The sequence below is a fragment of the Aedes aegypti genome, chromosome 3 (assembly GCF_002204515.2).
Source record: "Aedes aegypti strain LVP_AGWG chromosome 3, AaegL5.0 Primary Assembly, whole genome shotgun sequence".
Lineage (NCBI taxonomy): Eukaryota > Metazoa > Arthropoda > Insecta > Diptera > Culicidae > Aedes > Aedes aegypti.
In genome coordinates, this window is record NC_035109.1 from 383317352 (window position 1) to 383337268 (window position 19917).

The window sequence follows — 19917 nt, forward strand, 5'->3', positions numbered from 1 at the left end:
TCAATGTTAACTTCTTTTTCCCGATCAGCCTAGATAGCCGTATAGTGTCGGTAGCGGTTTTTTCAATTGGCTAAGAATTAACACTACGGACTGCCTGTTCCGGTGGTAAAAGTCCACCTCACAGGTGACCCCTAATTTATACGGCTTTAAGATATCCGTGCCTAAGAATGAATGGTTAGGGGGGTCTAAAAAAAACCTTATTGCTAACGGAGCCTGTGGAGTACCAGGGCGCCCTCTACAGTATTGTGCCCTTCCTGTGCTACCCGGAACAATGGTACAGGTGACCTTGTGTTTCTCCGAGATAATAGGCTGCCCTTCTTCAGTCTCAAACCTGAGGCTAAATAAGGGTGGGATTATAAGGATGATGTAATTTAGTTTAAATTTTCACCCTTATGGTTTCGCATTATGCGTTTTACACAGTGTATTCTGTTGGGGCAGCAGGGACGAAAGTCCAGGGGCTTTGCGGACCCCCCCCCTCAGGACCTCTGCGAGTTGGGGAGTTGCCCAGGATGTGGTGAAATTCGCAGTGGGCTCTGATGAACCTTCATAAAACCCACAAAAAGAGAAGATACGAACCAGCCAAGGGCTGAAAGTCTCGATAATAAAGACAATTCATTAATTCATTTAAAAACCACAAAAATCCGAATGCAACTCTGTCACAGCGACCGATGTCGCTTAAAGTACCCTAGCCCAAACTAACAGGAGTGCCAACCGGCACATCAGGATTGATGCCAGTGAGATCCTGATTATGGCATACTGGTCGCGATACAAACGGACAAGGCATGGAACTACGAGTAGGAGTGCTTCGAGCACATTGGGACCAACGCCAGTACGGCAAATTGTCCGCGTGGTTTTCTAGTGGCCCTATTAGATGAGAATCACTCATAGACATACAACCGAATACTCGCCATGACCCTATGACCAACATTTGTATATGCATAGCCTTAGCTGATGTGGCTTTTCTAATAGGTAGTTCATTCACTCATTGATTGTCTTCAAAACCTTGTCAAGTATAAAAAATTGATTTTATTTCATTTATTATTACATTGAAGCTACATTGTACTTATTAAGTATTAAATATTATTTTATGTTTTTATCGCTATTGATATTATCAAGGCCAGAATTTCCAGTGAGTGAAGAACTTTATAGTACTAGAACACCATAGAAGATCGCTAAACATTACCTAATCATGGAACGGCTTCTTACTCTATTATTTTAAGTAGATGCTATTGATCTCCCTTTGCTCCTATCCGCAACCCGGTGCAAGCGCCCTGTTGGTTTTCGAAAACCTCGTAGAAGATTACAAACCGTCAATGGCATTCCCAATTACTACCCCACATTGCACATTCAAGGGTCTGATTGTGCTCCTAACGCATCCTCAGTTCGTAATCTTCTCGCCAGCTTGAAATTATATTTTCCCGAAGTGAAAGTAATTTTGATGAGTGACAGCCTAGTGCAGCCCAACTGCATAGTACAGTAGTTTAACCGGAATCTTTAGGTCAGAAGATAAAATCTAAATTTTGTAATAAAAAGATTGCCATTGCTTTGAAATTCACCCAACATCGAATCAAAACTACTAACAACAGCGATCAATTATCAAACTTCATCGATCCCTGGAAAATATAATCCCAAGCCCAGGGAGGAGGAAAGCTCTGCAGAGAATTCAAAATAAAATTTTGAAAATTATTCTGAGGCGTCCTCCTTGGTATAGTACCAATGAGTTACATAGAATATCCAATGTTGAAACATTACAACAAATGTCAAATAAAATTAATAATAATTTCAGGCAAAAATCGTTACAATCTTACATTTCCACGATTAATACGTTATATATTTAGGTTAAGTTAGGTTAAGTAAATTGAAAACAAGTTTTTTTTCTCTCATAAGCACCTGTAAAAATCTGAGCAGCTACAAAAAATGAAATGTAATATGTTGTTAACAAATGTTAATAAAATCTCAAATTTGTTCTACCAAATTAGGATGATAGTGTTGTCTAATAACACAGAAAACCTAGATATAAGAAATGAATGTAATGTTTGGAATTATACAAAAATAAAGAAACTTAAAAAAAAATTAAAACATAATTATCCACGGACTGTGATTTGTTGCAATGTTGCTTCTTCTCGCAAAGTCAAGCAAACTCTCGGCTGGCCGCATCGTGTGCTAAGTACACACAGCCCGAAAAAAGCACGCAAGGCGTACACAGTGCCAACGTGACTGGGAGTGCGTCCGATATTGAACTAATTGAGCAACATTATACAGGTATGTTCCGGTTCTATCACGTTCCTATTTTGACACGTTCCGATTTCGTCAACAAATTATTTCGTTTTTTATCAACACAGAAAAATTGATTTCTTTTAATTTTCAAAATATTTAGAATATAAACTAAATCCTTATTTTGAAGCAATTGAAATGCTTTTCAATAGCCTCAGAGTTGAGTCTTCGACATTATGTTTATGTTGAGCACCTACGATACATGATTAGGTGACAAGTCATATACGATTCAAAAAGGTTTGACTCCTTATCCACTAATCAATATTGGAGTTTTCAAACTAAGCATGGTCTGTTGGACAAGATTGACCCATCCTTCAACAATCGAGAGTTGCTCTGGCCACGTCCTAGCAACAACTGGAATTTGTGATTAGTTGAATACGTACATACGAACCCCACCCTCTATGTTATGCTTTTTTGTATGGAAATAACAAAAAAATGTATGGCACGTAAGATATTTCAAACCCCCCCTACCCCCATAACTCCTTACGTGATTAATAGATCCCATATATGTTCAGTTTTTTTTATAAGGGATGCACTTGGGAATGAACTCAAATATGTTTGGGCAGGTATCAGGTATAAGAAGGCCGGCTCCAAAGGCACGTTCCCCACCAGTGTGGAGATTTGTGCCATCGCCATATTTGAGCCTATTTCATCATCTACCCGATGGGATAGGAAAGGGAAGGGAAAGATGGGAGGAAATAGGAGTGGGGGCCCTTGAAGAGGGAAGATCGAATATGCGAAATGAGAGCATAATACAATGGGTGCGAACAGCGCCCTAAAAAGGGCACTGTAAAACGCTTGAGCGTAAAGAGAGCCTATAGCTCATTACCACAGCGGGTTAAGAATAACAGAATGTCCTGAAGATTCAGGCTTCTGAATTCAGTTTCACTTAATAAGTGTTCACCAGGTAATCGGAATCGCATTTGCGCAAAAACTGGACGAAGTGATACGAAGTTCCATAATCGGAGTCACAACTATCACACATAAATGAGTCAGCACGCTGAATATTTGCCATGTGATAGTTGAATCGGCAGTGGCCTGCCAACGCTCTGACCAAGAGACTGCAATTCTGCTTTGACAGATTTGTTAAATACTTCGTCACCCTTGGAGATGGCTCAGTAATGTTCAATTTTGTTTGACGACACGACTCCAAACTATTCCAATGTTGCTTGTGCTGAGTTGCCGCCCAAGAATTTATCTGAAGCTTCACCCAGCACTTCGAAATTGGAATAGCCGGCTCAGGGCCAATGAAGTCATGCGATGCTCCATCGCGAGCTAACTCATCAGCCAATTCATTTCCAGCGATGGAAGAATGGCCAGGTACTCATACAAGGTTTACAGAGTTGACTGAATTCAGTTCCTCAATTTGAGTTCGACTTGCGTTATCAAGCTTCGACCTTGGGTTGGCCGAAGCAAGAGCTTTTATAGCAGCCTGACTATCTGAACAGAAGCATATGACTTTACTCACTACGCGCTGTTGAAGTGCTGATTGCACTCCACACATAAAAGCAAAAATTTCCGCCTGAAAAACGGTGCAGTTTCTACCAAGTGAGTAAAACTGATTCAGCCTTAGCTCACGAGAACATACACCAGCACCAGCTCTACCTTCAAGAAGGGAGCCATCAGTGTAACATACTATATTGTTTGATATACTTCTTTCCAAATAGCAAGACGTCCACTCTTCCCGTGAAGGGAATTGTGTGGTAAATGTACTGTAAGGAAAGTGACAAGCAATTGTGACATCACCTAGAGCAAGGATCATTTTGTCCCAATTCACCAAAAGTGGAAACAACGAAGTGTGTGTAGATCTACGATTCACTGGATTTTTCTCCAGTACCCATAAACGGTAAGATCAAGAAAGTGCTTCTTGTTTAAGATGTATGTGTAGTGGCGCAACGTCGAAAATGGCCTCAAGCGCTGCTGTGGGAGTTGTAGAGAACGCTCCAAACATCGCCGTCAAGCACATTCATTGGAGATGGCTCAATTTTGATTGGATTTTTCTCACTTCGCCCTTGTGCTACCACACAAGACATCCATATGCCAATAACGGTCGAACAACTGTTGTGTAAATCCATTTGATATAGGTACTTGGGTTTGAGGCCCCACGTTTTACCAAAGGTTCGCCGGCATTGACCGAAGGCCATGCAAGCTTTTTTGACTCGGAGATCAATGTGAGGTGTCCAAGCAAGTTTGGAATCTAGAACGACTCCGACATACTTTACCAGATCAGTTACATTAATCTCAGTGCCAAAAAACGTAAAGGTCGAATTCCATCGCGGTTTCGTCTTTCCGTAAAAAGAACAATTATAGATGTTTTATTCGGGATAACCGAAAGGCCATATTGGCGACACCAACTCTCGACTACCTGAAGAGCACTTTGCATCAGGTCGAATAGGGTGCTTATGCACATACCAACTATCAAAGCTAGACAGTCGTCGGCAAATCCACAAGTTGGAGAACCACAATTATTGAGTTGCCTCTGCTACGAGATTCCACAAAACAAACCTCAATTTTCGAATCGCTGCTTGACGCAATGTCGAGAAGAGATGTCGATTTTTGAACATTTGATGAATTCAATTGGTAATCATTGTAGGTAGCCCATGGTTTCGTGCTGCTTCCAAAATGGCATCGAAAGACACGTTATCAAAGGCACCCTCAATATCTATTTGATACGTAATTTAACAATGAATTTTTATGAATCACACACAAGTACTGGAAACACACGATCCATAAAAATACAACACAAAAGAACAAAACGGAACAACAAAACAGCAATAGGCATGCACACATAACAATCAGGCAGTTGAGATTTAACCGCCGCCGGTTGATACCACACAAATCGATCGTGGCAAATAAACGGGAAATAGGTGAAATTGCGCGCGTTTTATTTTTTATCCCCACCGAATCGTTAACGTCCGGTACACTGACGAATTTCATGTACAATATTCAAGAAAATACCCAAAGCAGGATGCTACTGAGCGCATGCTTTCTCGATATCGTATACAATTTTGTGTACTGTCAACGGCCGAATTTTTAGTAAAAATTTCCCGTTAGCAGTACACAATACTACACAATAACAACATTCTTCTTCTTTCTGGCGTTATGTCTCAACTGGAACAGGGCCGCTACTCAGCTTAGTGTTCTTATGAGCACTTCCACATTTATTAACTGAGAGCTTTCTTTGCCAATTGTCCATTTTTGGATGTGTATATCACGTGGTAGGTACGAAGATACTCTCTATGCCCTGGGAAGTTGAGAAACTTCCCTTTACGAAAAGATCGTCGACCGGTGGGACTCGCATCCACGACCCTCAGCGACATATTTTTCTCTAAAATAAAGATAGAATAAGGCCTCAAAATTTTACCAAACATCAATAGCTGTTGAAATTTAGGTAAAAATACAGGGCACTGTAATTTTTAAAGTTTGTAATTTTTTTAAGTTTATGTTAGGGTGCAGAGCAACTTTTTTTTTTTTGTCGGTAGCGATAGGGGTAGTACTGGCACTCTTAATCTGCCCTAAGCTCCTTCCCAGCATTTGCTTTTATAAGCCTCTATTGCGTTCATCACACAGACGTTCCTAAGCAATGTTGCTCAAATGGTCACTGTGTACCCTAGCAGCAATCAGCCCTTACCGTAGTTTTGCAGTCTAGTAGTTCAGACTACTATCAAACTATGATAAGGCCTGAAATGCTACTAGAGTGGTTAAAGTGAAGAACGAAATAGTTTTATTAAAAGGTCCTCATTCCCCATTTCATTTCATCACTCACTATCGTCACTTTTATTTTCGACACTATCACGTGTATCACCGATTATCACTCATAAACTTTCGTAATACACTTCAGATATACTTTCCATTATATCACCTTTCACATCACACCATTTTCATATAAATTCATTGTTATTACCATTTACCATCTGTTAGCATTACTAAGTAATTAAAAGATATTCAATTTAAATGTTTCATTATTTTTGTTGCTGTAGAGTCATTACTATTCAAACTACAATTTAGAACTATCACGAAAGTTACAGTAAAACAAAATCACTTCGATCCATTCTTCTGCACTCGCTGTCATTATTAACACTTTTATCATGCATGTTTGAAATACTAGGCAATAATGTTCAGAGAAATGGTTGCAAAATGTATTATGGCCTTTATTAAATTAGTAGAGTTCACATCAATATACATCATCATTATAATATTTTTAACAAAACTATCAGAATCTCTTTCAATTTCATTTTCAAATTTTCTTCACCATAGATTTTATTATGAAATCACTATTAGCACCCTCACAATCACTAAATTGAATAACAACGAGTGTTACGCGCAGTTCCACCAAACACCCAAACACATTCTTATGTTGCATTACAAAACGATTGATCACACGTTAGCTTCGAAACTTAACAACCATTACTGATTACTACAAAGGATGCTACAGCTCGTGGTAAACGAACTGAACCATCAACAACCAGCACTGGTGTATAAGTAACTAATGAGCCCTGGCGGTCCCTCCGTTCGAAGAGGACCTGATAATATGCCGAAACATATTAACAGATCCTCCGCCTGAATGCAGCCGTTTCATGATAAATCATGAACCGTCAGAGGTGTGCCAAAGTATTGGGAAGGTGATATGTTTCACAGACGGGTATTATTATGGTGCACCTTCTACTTTGGCACCGTCAAACCCTGTGATCGTGGCCAGGGAAGTTTATGTTAGGGTGCAGAGCAACTTGGGCACTTACATGATTCACTTTGTCATCGGGATTTTTTCTCGGCCGAATTGTCTGAAACTATATGAAGCGCTTCAATAAGGCGCATAGGGTATTTTGGACCCCCTAAGGAATTGATTTTAGTTTTTGTCCCAATTAATTAATTGCACAGCGTAACCAAGTCAAAGAACATGCCAAAATATAGAGAAAAACTTCATTTACAAGATAAAAATGCCCAAACGGTCATGTAGGATCCAGAAAACGTAGAAAATAATTGAATTGTCATGTACTGGTTTTCATTATTTTGGACACACCAATACATTTTGGACCCTCAAAGTATATATTTTGGACCCCCGGTGTTTTTTTATCGTTTGGCGACAAAGTCCACGACACTGGTTGTATAATATGCTTGTCCATAGTCTAATCAATCGATTGACAATGGAAAACCAAAGAAATTCTACGCTTCTAGTCCAGAAATTTGAAAAAAGTTTTTGTTTACATTTGAAAAATTGCTGACGGCTTTAATTTCTGTGTGTAACGTGTTGTAACGGTTGTATAAATTAACCGATTAAATTAAATTAATTTCAGATAAAACAAACACATTTTCTATGTACAAACGGTTGATGCAAGTACGGAATAGTCCTATCTTTCCAAATGGCATGCGAATTGAGTTGGTCTTTCGAATTAAACTTGGAAATTTGCAGGAAAATGGCCAGGGGGTTCAAAATATATAGGGGTCCAAAATATATTGGTTACCCTATTATGGCCAAATATGAGCCTCGTAGCTTTCAAAAAACCCCACTGCCGAAGTCAATCAAAAGTACCAAGAATAGGATCTGGCTCCCTATATTTATTTATCTCATGTTTGCTGGATTTGCTATTCACATGGGACTATACGTTTATTGGGGCCTTCCTTAGCCGAGTGGTTAGAGTCCGCGGCTACAAAGCAAAGCCATGCTGAAGGTGTCTGGTTTTGATTCCCGGTCGATCCAAGACCTTTTCATAAAGAAATTTCCTTGGCTTCCCTGGGCAAATAAGTATCATTGTACTTGCCACACGATTTACGAATGCGGAAATGGCAACTTTGGCAAAGAAAGCTCTCAGTTAATAACAGTGGAAGTGCTCATAAAAACAATAATCTGAGAAGCAGGCTCTGCCCCAGTGAAGACATAATTTCAAAAAGAAAAAGAACTATGCGTTTATGTGCAGTATACTGCTCTAAGAAGTTGCTCTCATTCTTCTTTATACCATGTACCCAATATACTAACCGTTCGTTCACACTGACTCCAAGCATACTTATACCAGAAGAGTCCTAGCCAACAGCACTAAAATAAATATTGATTTTTCCACACCGCTTTCGTATTGGGTTGGTTTCAGCGCGAGTCTGAGATTGTGTGCAAAAACGCATCATCTATCTCTAGGCACTCTGTTTATTCCACACCGCAATTCTTCTTCAGTCGGGAAGTGCTCTTCCTCTGATGCAAACCAATGAAATTTGAGGCAATCAATGGAACCCGCTTGTCTTGAAACGGCTCCAGAATAATTTATTCTCGGTAACGCTCGCAGCATCCGGTGCCCTCCGGATGCAAAGCGAGTCAATATTGTTTACTTTTCGCGGCTCCGAAATGGGCTCTCCTCACTTTCCAGTCGCGTTACTTTTACTGTTCAGCTCAGGGCTGGTAGCGGTCGGACAGTGATTTTGGTGACTAAAAATTTTAAATTTTAAAACATTTATTGTTCCAAATAGTGACACTGAATGCCCCCTTGAAAATGTTACCACAAATGAGCTACAGTTGTGTTCAGTGAAAGTAGTAAAAGACGATTTTCATACAAAATGCTCAATTTTGGCATACTGTAACTTTATTTCCTTGTGAACAATCATCATGAAATTTTGGCAGAGAACTACAAAAATCCCTAACTTCAATATCACAAAATAGGTATGCAGTTTTTCACACTACTGGTTAAAAAGTTAAGCACCAGAAGAAACCGCTCAAAATAATAGTAGTTTTTCTTTAGCTATTTTTGTCCAGTAATAATATTGTAAATAAATGGCTTGTTTATACAAAACTCAACCTATAATAGGCCTTTTCATGTGACAGATCCGTCTATGCATTTGTTTACATCGGTGGAGGACCGGTGCTAACACGAGGCTGTCATTTTCATAGAAGAACTGTCAAAGTGCTTTCCGATCAGCTGATTTGAGACGTCATGTGAATAGGCCTATATTCCCACTCGCCATCAGCCCTGTCAGCTGTATCGCTCTGATGTGTCATCTCGCCAAAGGAAAAAAAAAACTTCTTCCCACACCCACATAATCGATAACTGTTTGTGGCCCTTTCCCACTGCCACCACAAGTTGCGCTCTCATCATCATCAGAATCTTCTTACCTTCAACGTGTCACTCGTCAGCTTGATGGCTTGCAGATCCGCTTCCGTAAACTTGGTCGGCGGTTGGTCTCCCCCTTCCTCGTTGGGTTCCACCATTCCGCCGCCAGCCGTCGTTTCGGCCATAGTAAAAACACTTTCGCCACTGGTCGGGGACGATGGCGAAGATGACGATTCCTCCTCGGTGAGGCCGCTTTTGGCTCGCTTCGAGGGCGACGATGTAGGCTGGATTTTCCTCGTGTGCACCAAACGGGGCCTGGCGGTGCTCATTACCGTGCTCGCTTAGAAAACCCAAAACACCATCCGGATATGATTCCCCACGGGGCAGGAAAAGTTAGTTCACTTTCGGCACTTGAATAATTTTCTGCCTCACGATGGGAGAAAATCGAATCTATTTTGTACTATGCTTTGAACGAGCAACACACAGACTCACAAGTTCCCCAGTCATTAACTTGAAGGTCGATCGACCGGATTGTTCCCACAGAGGAACTTGATTCGATGCAACCAGGGAATAGTGACCACAAACACTACTTATTTAACTTTTTCGAACAGGAACCACTTTGCACAACATGAACACGCAAATAAATCATCCAATTTGCAGTAAAACACAATTCTTCTCAGCTAGATTCAACACTATTCCATTTTGTCGCAATTAGTCTCGAATCTGGACAAGAACAGTCAGCAATAAATCGGAATCTTATAAGAACACTTTGAAAGTTCTCTCTGTTTTGTTACGATTCAAACGAAAGAGTGCGGTCCATCACACCAACACAGTTACAAACCAAAAAACAACAGATCGCTATCTCTCTCCGTCTCTCGCAATGATCCTTTTGACGATTCGGAGCTTCACTCCCGTTCTTCAGGTGTAGTCCAAAAATTGAAAACGGTATTTTTTCCCACAAATCTCACTCGATTGCGAAGAATTTTTACCACTTTACAAAGTTGAACACGCGAACTTCAGAACGGTAGTATTTTAAACGATAAAAATTTAAGTTTTTACACCTAAAAGTTACTTTTTTCTCCGCAACGAAATGACAGGCGGATTGTTCGGCTGACTTCACCACTTTTGACTTTGCGTGCTGTTTACTCTCTTTGCTCTTGCCCTTCATCGAGTAATCATCATAATGCACGGGAAAAAAGATTGACACAAAGTACACGGAGAAAATGAAGTACTCAAAAGTGAGTTCATTCCACTCAATTCCGGGGGTTCGTGCGTTAACCTAATTTTGAGTTGATGGGGTAGAAGTTGTTTTCATTTGCAGCTACACGCAACCAAATTTTGTTGTATAATCTACCGATTCCATGGTAGAATTAATAACTGCACCAACGATTTTCAACCGACTACAAAAATCTGTTAAGTTTACTATACTCTGGTACAAATCACTGAGCAGGGTAGTAAATGTGACCATGTCAATAGTAACATCCACTACAAAGCATTGTATTTCAATCCACGACACCCACCGTACAACACAGTGTGGTTAAAAGTATGATGCCAAACTGGTCAAATCTAGAATGTTTCTAATCAAAAATACTGCAACTGTGGTTAAATAAACCAAAGATATTTTATTGTGTAGTGATGTTGACTATGGCTTGGTAGAGTTAACAGATTAATGTAGTCGGTTGAAAATCGTTGGTGCAGTTCTTAATTTTACCATGGATTCAGTAGTTTCTACAATAAAATTCATTTCAGTGTATGCGAAAAAATACCTACAGGCTAAGTTCTTTTCACTCAATCGGCAGATCAAATAACTCAACTTTCAGTACTGTGCCACTTACTCTAATTTGAGGTAACGCACAAAGGTTCGGTCACAGACAAACAGACGTAACACTAAGAGCAAATTTCGATCAAAATCATAGTCACGAGGACATGTACGCCCAATGCTAAAATTCGTGTGTTTGGCCGATAGGCCAACAGATGGTGGTACACTCAGAAATAATAGAAATCATAAGCGGTTTAAAACTCATACATTTTTGTCATACTTAAAGAATACACTAGGCTCAGTTTAAGTGGTATACATTTTTGGTATAATAAACTAAACTAAGCTGGACTTCCACAAAACTATTTTTATCAGTGTATTTTAGCGACCGCAGATGTTCACAAAAACAAAAATGTCGGTGAAGACGGCTTGACTCGCGAAATTCGTTTCATTAATTTGTCTACTATTCGATTAACTATCATTAGAAAATTCTCAAAAGTGGACTGCTTTTCATTAGAAATTGCGAATCAATCGAATGGCGAATGGCTAGGAACTGTTTGGCAGGTAAGAAATGTAATACAAGTTTAAATTCCCTTCATCTCAGTTTAATTTTTCTTCCTTCATTTATTTCAGAAAAGCTCGAAAACACCGAGTGTCTGCACCTGCAAAACGGAAACAGCGTCATGGAGTACTACTTCAATGCAGAAAACACGGTCCAGAAAGCAGAAACATGAGAAGAATCCATCATTTCGGATCTGGATGCTATTGAATATTTGCAGGATAATTAAATACGAGCGGCTCGGAAGTTTTGTGAACGGCAGACTACGCAGAATCAAAATTTTAGTTATCTGAAATAAGGCATGGGTCTTAATGTTAAGTGCAAACTACTGATTTCATTTCCATGTGTTTTAAAGATAATAAAATAAAAACGGGGAGTTTGATTTTTTTCAATGTTTTCCTCTTTGTTTATATTTGTAGCAATGTCGGGGAATTCGGTAGCATGCTATAAAAAGCATTGATGCGGTGGAGTTATACTAGCGTCAGTTTATGCTCAGGATAAATAAGCCTGTATAGTCTGCACCTATACGGGGCTTAGACCCAACCAGGCAAATAGCGATTTAGAGTGGCTTTTAAACTATATAGTTTAGATATTTTTCAGAGTGTAGTGTGCAAACGTCGAACACGAACAAAAACGATGCGAGCGCTGCGGGTGGTGGATCGGCCACCTACCATATTTTTGAACCGACCGTTAAAAAGGTTGTCGATGGCCAATGATGAGAGTGTGACGTCTGTTTGTCTGTGGTTCGGTTTTTGGGTTGTTTTGCTCTTCGCTCTCTGACAACAATAGAAGGAGCGAATGAAATAGGGAGAGAAAAATAACTCAAAAGTAAGTTAAAAAATACTCAAATATGGGTTTTTGGTATTCTCCGTGTGCTTGCTTGGTATCCGTCGTATCCGTACCGTACTTACTTACTTTTGCTGGCGCTACGTCCTTCAAGACATGACCTGCGCCACAATGTTACGCCAACTAACTCGGTCCATGGCTGCTAACCTCCAATTCCTCGATCGCCACACACTTCCAAGATCCTGCTCCACTTGGTCAAACCACCTAGCTCGTTGCGCTCCCCTTCGTCTTGTACCGGCCGGATTTGAGTTGAACACCATTTTTGCGGGATTGTTGTCCGGCATTCTCACAACGTGTCCCGCCCATCGTACCCTTCCAGCTTTGGCGACTTTCGTGATACTGGGTTCACCGTAGAGTTGCGCAAGCTCGTGGTTCATTCTTCTCCTCCATACGCCGTTCTCACATACTCCGCCGAAGATCGTCCTAAGCACACGTCGTTCAAAAACTCCTATCGCTTGCAGGTCCTCTTCGAGCATTGTCCACGTCTCATGCCCGTAGAGGACTACCGGTCTTATTAGCGTCTTGTACATGGTACACTTAGTACGGAAGTGAAGTTTACCAGACCGCAAGGTCTTGTGGAGTCCATAGTAAGCACGACTTCCGGCGATGATACGTCTTCGAATTTCTCTGCTGCAGTTGTTATCCGACGTTATCAATGATCCGAGGTAGACGAATTCGTCCACCACCTCGAACTCATCCCCGTCGATCGTCACGCGTCTGCCTATGCGAGCTCTATCGCGCTCGGTTCCTCCAGCCAGCAGATATTTCGTCTTCTACGTATTTACCTTCAATCCAACCCGATCTGCTTCACGTTTCAGCCTGGTATACTGTTCAGCAACCACCTGGAACGTTTTTCCGACAATGTCCACGTCGTCAGCGAAACAAATGAACTGGCTGGATTTATTGAAGATCGTGCCCCGCATGTTGAAGCCCGCCCGTTTCATAACACCTTCTAGCGCAATATTGAACAGGAGGCAGGAAAGACCATCGCCTTGTCGAAGTCCTTTGCGTGTTTCAAACGGGTCCGATAGAGCACCCGATATCTTCACACAGCACTGTACACTATCCATCGTAGCTTTGATCAGTCTAGTCAGTTTCCCGGGAAAACCGTTCTCGTCCATAATCTTCCATAGCTCTTCGCGGTCGATGGTATCATAGGCCGCTTTGAAATCAATGAATAGGTGGTGCGTAGGGACTTGATATTCGCGACACTTTTGGAAGATCTGCCGCAACATAAAGATTTGGTCTGTCGTCGATCGCCCGTCCACAAATCCGGCTTGATAACTTCCAACAAATCTGCTTGCCAGTGGCGATAGACGGCGGAAGATGATCTGGGAAAGCACTTTATAGGCTGCATGTATCCGTTCCGTACAGGACATGTATTCCACTTGGTCAGATCAATGAATAGTATTTATTCAAACACAAGTTATTTGAGTAGATGAAAAAACCGAATTTAGTACTATACCATTTAATTTCACTAGAGTTTGTATGCTCTGACAGATACGCGTATTTCGACCTCAACTGTAAGGCCGTCTTCAGTGTCGTGTACTAGACACAAAGTCGAGTCTAGTACACGACACTGAAGACGGCCTTACAGTTGAGGTCGAAATACGCGTATTTCGACCTCAACTGTAAGGCCGTCTTCAGTGTCGTGTACTAGACACAAAGTCGAGTCTAGTACACGACACTGAAGACGGCCTTACAGTTGAGGTCGAAATACGCGTATCTGTCAAAGGATACAAACTCTAGTGGAATTAAATGGTATAGTACTAAATTCGGTTTTTTCATCTACTTATAGGTATTCTACTAAACAGCTCGAAGATTTATTAACAAGTTATTTATTATAGAATGTTTATTATGCTAACAGACTTACCGATTGAGATGAAGCAAACAGGCCACGATATGTTTGCAACGAACTGTTTCTGCTTTACATGAACAGCACAGGATCCATCCGGAAACAGTATTTGTAATTTTCAAATTAATTTCGTGTGGTGTGTGGCCTGGGTGCGATGATTGGGTTACGTAGCCTTTAATGTAAACTTCTTGGTCAGTTCTGTTGGTGTATCCAATGCAAGCTACATGTTTAGCATCATACACAGCAGATCCCTCTTTGATAGGCCTGACAGAATCTCCTACGTAATCCAATAAATCGAGGAGCTTTATATTGAAATCGATGGGATTCCGGCACACAGCTGAAAATTTATTAAATGAAAGGTTCATAACCTCAATGTAACCACGCAGTTATTTCGAAGAAATTTTCTAGTAAACAACTTTATTTCGATCGCGACTTATGCACCACCATTCATAAATTGAAATTTCTCACCTGTTCGATCCATGTTTTACCACTAGTAAAGCCTGATTTGCTGCTGAACAGGAATCGCTGAAGAAATTTCTCGCCAATTCCTTGCAGAAATTTTCAACAGCGACTCCCGTTTGAACCGACATCTCTTCTTGGCCTATATTGCTGTTTGCGTTTGAGATGCGAATTTTGACTAAACGTCCTCCAAATGCGGTAAAACAAAACAATCAAAGGACACCTAGCAACGTTTTTCAAAATCACCGCCGACCTAGCAAGAAAAATCTATCTTTGACATCGCATTTCTTGTAGAAAATCTTACCGCATTTGGTGTTCCCGCATTTGATATTTGCGTTTCAAATGCACACAGCAATATTGATGCATGGAAAATTTCTGCAAGGAATCGATCAAGGAAGCGCTTTTTTCTGATCGCAGTACGCAGTTGAAAAGAGATGACAGTTCAAACGGGAGTCGCTGTAGAAAATTACTGCAAGGAATCAACGATAAATTTCTTTAGCGGTTCCTGTTCAGCAGCAAATCAGGGTTAAAACCGCGTTCTTGATCGATTCCTTGCAGAAATTTCCCATGCATTAAGATAGGCCGAGAAATTACTTGTCAGCAGCGAATCAGGCTTAAGTGTTTTTTTTGCCAGAAAAAATGAGTTTTAGTAGAGCGCAACAAAACAACCGTGGGTTGAGTAAACAAATGGCATCACATTGATAGTTCACCCGTTGAAACACAGATATCGACATATGTCGCATGACCAAATTAAGTTTTGCGCCAAATCACCAATAGGAAAACTGTTTTTTTTACTAGAATCACAGATAACAGATGTTTAAGTTCGATTGTAAAACTGTGTAACACAATGAATCTAGCGTAACATTTGAAAAGGGCCTATCTGCAAAACGTAAACATTGAGAAATTCTCAATTGAAGATTCCGTACCATATTTATAATTCCTATTTTAAACCCATTCGCATTTTTACTAGTTTCATACCTGTGTTCGACACCCATTAAAGTCTGTTGCGTGGCCCATTATGTTTCTAATCTCAAATAACACAACAACTCGTGAAAATTGTTGAATTCAAACATCATCGGCAGATAGGCCCTTTTATGAATCTTCAAACCAGTTAGGCCCTTTCAGTTAGGCCCTTTGATTGAACATGGTTTCAGTTAGGCCCTTTTATAATTTGCTAATTTTATTGATTTTTGAATTGGTTTGCATAAATCTTGAACAAAATTTAGCGATTATGTGAAAAAAATCCTATATAATAGCTATATATTGGAAATTTTCGGTTGAAGATTCAGTACCATATTGATTATTCCTATTTCAAACCCATTCGGTTTTTACTAGTTTCATACTTGGGGAAGATCCAAAAATGACGTCCATCGTTTTTCGGGATTTCTAGAACCCTTCTACCCCCTCTACCTTTTTCTAATAGGGTTTGTTTCATAACGCCAAAAATGGCCATTTTCGATACCCACCCACCCCCTTGTAACGCGTTTTGTATGAATATTATCCAAATTTTGTATGAGCCGTAACATAACGAGGACACCCACCCACCCCCTTCAGCGTTATGAAATTTGTGAATGGGCCCATACCCAATCCATGCACTGTCACATTTTCGTACATCCCCCCATTGGAGGAGGCCCCAATTGATGGACGTCATTTTCGGATAACCCCTTGTGTTCGACACTTATAATGGTCTATTACGTGGCTCACAACGATTTGAATTTGAAATAGCACAACAATTTGTAAAAATAGTTCAATTCAAACATCATCCGCAGATAGGCCCTTTTACGAATTTTCAAACCAGTTAGGCCCTTTTTGAATTTGCTAATTTTATTGATTATTGAAGTGATTTGCATAATTGTTCGACAAAATTTAATGATTATGTGAGAAAACAACACAATATCATACAAGCTACATATTGGAAACTATTCTATACAAAATCAGCAACATATTGATTATTGATATTTCAAACCCATTTACTTTTTTTTACTAGTTTTAAACTTGTGTTAGACACTCATTATGGTTTATTACGTGGCCCAGAACGTTAGTAATCTCAAATAGCATAACGACTCGTGAAAATGGTTGCATTCAAATATCATCAGCAGTTAGGCCCTTCAATGAATCTTCAAACCAGTTAGGCCCTTTATTCTGAAAAAAATCAATTACATTAAAAATGTTGAATAATTTTTATTTGTTAATTTTTATTTGTTGCCTCTAGTTGTGGATCGAGTTCCAAAAGTCGCGATTTTCACATAAACACATTCGTTTGTTTTTGTAACAGCCCTGCAAAAATTCTTCTTATACTTCTTCTTGGCATTACGTCCTCACTGGGACAGAGCCTGCTTCTAAGCTTTGTGTTCAATGAGTACTTCCTCAGTTATAAACTGAGAGCTTTTTTTTGACAAGTTGCCATTTTCGCATTCGTATATCGTGTGACAAGTACGAAGGTACTCTATATTCAGGAAAGTAAAGGAAATTTCCATTACGAAAAAACCTGGACCGACCGGGAATGGAACTCAGATACCTTCAGAATGGCTTTGCTTTGTAGCCGCGGGCTTAAACTGCTCTGCTAAGGAAGGCCCTCAAGTATAAAACAAGTAAAAAAGTGAATGGGTTTGAAATAGATATAATCAATAAGGTACTGAACCTTCAACCGAGAATATCAAACATTTAGCTATTACATTGTTTTTCTCTCGCTTTATTTTATTTAAAAACTATGAAAATCACTTCAATAAGCAATAAAATTAACAAATTCCAAAAGGGCCTAACTGGAACTAAGTTTAATAAAAGGGCCTAACTGGAGGGGCCTAACTGAAACCATGTTCAATCAAAGGGCCTAACTGAAAGGGCCTAACTGGTTTGCAGACTCGTAGAAGGGCCTATCTGCCGATGATGTTTGAATTCAACCATTTTCACGAGTTGTTTTGTTATTTAAGATTTTAAACGTTATGGGCCACCTAGTAGACTATTATGAGTGTCGAACACAAGTATAAAACTAGTAAATAGGAGAAAGGGTTTGAAATATGAATAATCAATATAGTACTGAATCTTCAATAAAGAATTTTCAATATTCAATGTTGATTTTCTCACATAATCGATTGATTTTGTTCTAAAACTTTGAAAATCTATTCAACAATCAATAAAATTAACAAATTCCAAAAGGGCCTAACTGAAACTATGTTAAATAAAAGGGCCTAACTGGAGGGGCCTAACTGAAACCATGTTCAATTAAAGGGCCTAATTGAAAGGGCCTAACTGGTTTGAAGGCTCGTAAAAGGGCCTATCTGCCGATGATGTTTGAATTCAACATTTTTTACTAGTTTTTATGTTATGTTAGATTTAAAACGTTACGTGGCCCAGTAATAGACTATGAGTGTCGAACAAAAGTTTAAAACTATTAGATAGCAATGAGTTCAAAATAGTAACAATCAATATGTTACAGAATCTTCAATCGAGCATTTCTCAATTTTGAAGTTATGCTGATAGACCCTTTTCAAATATTTCACTAGGTTGCATTATGTGAGAAAAACACTATACAATGGCTAAATATTGAAAAATATGGAGTAAAATTAAAAATGCACGGAAGGGCCAATCTGATTTTGATGGAAATTTTCAGTTAGGCCCTTTTATGACCAGTTAGGCCCTCTTAGTTTTATCATTTTCAGATAGGCCCTTTTAAATTTGAATAAAATTACCATTAATAATGCATTTTGCATGCCCGTAAGAGTATGTAGGAGTAATTTACGTAAAAAATGATACGAATAATGAATAATCAAGTTTGTTTACATTTTGCAGTTAGGCCCTTTTCAAATGTTACGCTAGGAATGGTTATTTTAAGTGGCAACACAAGTAGCAATATCGTGGTGGCGCTGTTATCGCTAAGTTCCCATGGTGATGTATGTGGTGAATATGAAACATTTCAAGATACTTATATTCTCCACTGATTGCAGCAATACGTTGTGTGGCAGCGTTAGTGTTTTCAACGAGTTTTAGTTTGAGTATTTACACAAGTTCTCAGAAGATTTTTGTTCTAGCATAAACATCTGTTATCTGTGCTAGAATCTTGACAAATTTTACATTATTTAGATGACAGCAATTTCCAAATTTTACGAAACATAACCCAACTTTTATTCGTTAATACCGTTTCTAAATCGCCCTAAGTCAACAAGAACATCTAAATAATATTTTTCAAGTGTCTGCTTCATGAAGTGTTTCATGATAGCCTCATCGGCCAAAATTTAATAAGTATATTTTTGTGTCAGGGTGGTCTGTTGGTAGGGTGGTTCAAATTATCGTTTTTGCTCCACACCGTTTATTGTTATTGTAATTGTAGGGGAAGATGGAGTAAGGGCGCCCGCCGGAGTAAGACGGACCACCTTCAGTTTGGCATGAAAATGGCGGTTTTCTTAAAAGTTCACCAAGCACTTTCCATAAACACAAGATTTTTGACATTCCGAATCATTTACACGCTAAGAAAATATTATACTAAATGGCTTAAATACCATTCTAAAACCATATTCGGTCTATTCACTCATTGTAATGCATTTTGACGCATTAAGTTTGGTTAGTATAAACAGATTTTATATCCGGAAATGATTTTTCGTGAATTATTTAACTCATGCATAAAGATCTATAATCCTGTACAATCAATAACATTTACCATTTTCTTTTGTTGTGAACAAAAACAAACAAAAATGAAACAACAATTAATATTCGCATGAAGCGCATTTATTTTCAGTAAAATCATGAAAAAGTGTGTGATAAGGGTCTCATTATATTGCATTTGATGATCATCGTTGATTTTAATTCAGATCACTTCCACTTATGCGCCACTTCGAGCAAGATTCATTATCCACAAGCTTGCAGCTGTTCTTCCCACACATCTGTCCGGAAAACTCCCGACGATCGCAATGGAGCTCTTCTGGAGAATTAAATTAAAAAAGTTAGACATAATGATTAAATAATACCGTGAAGTATCTCGACAGTACGAACTTACCTTCATATTCATTGCTACCACTACGTTTTTTTTATTTATTAAAGTTGAGCCCCCGCCGCTGGTGGCGGTCGCGGATGGTTTGCTGTGGAGCAAATTGTGTAGGGAACTTTTTCCACATTCTTATTTAACTTTAAATAACTTTCACGC

General features: G+C 39.3%; 1 protein-coding gene and 1 long non-coding RNA gene across 7 annotated transcripts in view; one reads left to right on the forward strand and one right to left on the reverse strand.

Annotated features, from left to right (window-relative positions):
* LOC5566539 (uncharacterized protein CG10915) overlaps positions 1 to 10449 on the reverse strand; it is a 79422-nt gene extending 68973 nt beyond the window's left edge. For 4 of the 6 annotated variants that reach the window (XM_021853243.1, XM_001650884.2, XM_021853242.1 and 1 more), the window contains exon 1: positions 9368 to 10448. In XM_021853243.1, coding sequence (XP_021708935.1) covers positions 9368 to 9634 — 267 coding nt within the window. In that variant the 5' untranslated portion in view covers positions 9635 to 10448. Of the gene's footprint in view, positions 1 to 9367 lie in introns of all 6 variants that reach the window. The other 2 variants (XR_002502268.1, XM_021853241.1) reach the window with 1 other exon arrangement.
* An 844-nt stretch (positions 10450 to 11293) lies between these two features.
* Positions 11294 to 12012, forward strand: LOC110678630. Its single transcript, XR_002501791.1, has 2 exons — positions 11294 to 11625; positions 11695 to 12012. It is a non-coding gene; the product is annotated as an uncharacterized LOC110678630 (long non-coding RNA).
* Positions 12013 to 19917: the final 7905 nt, after the last annotated feature.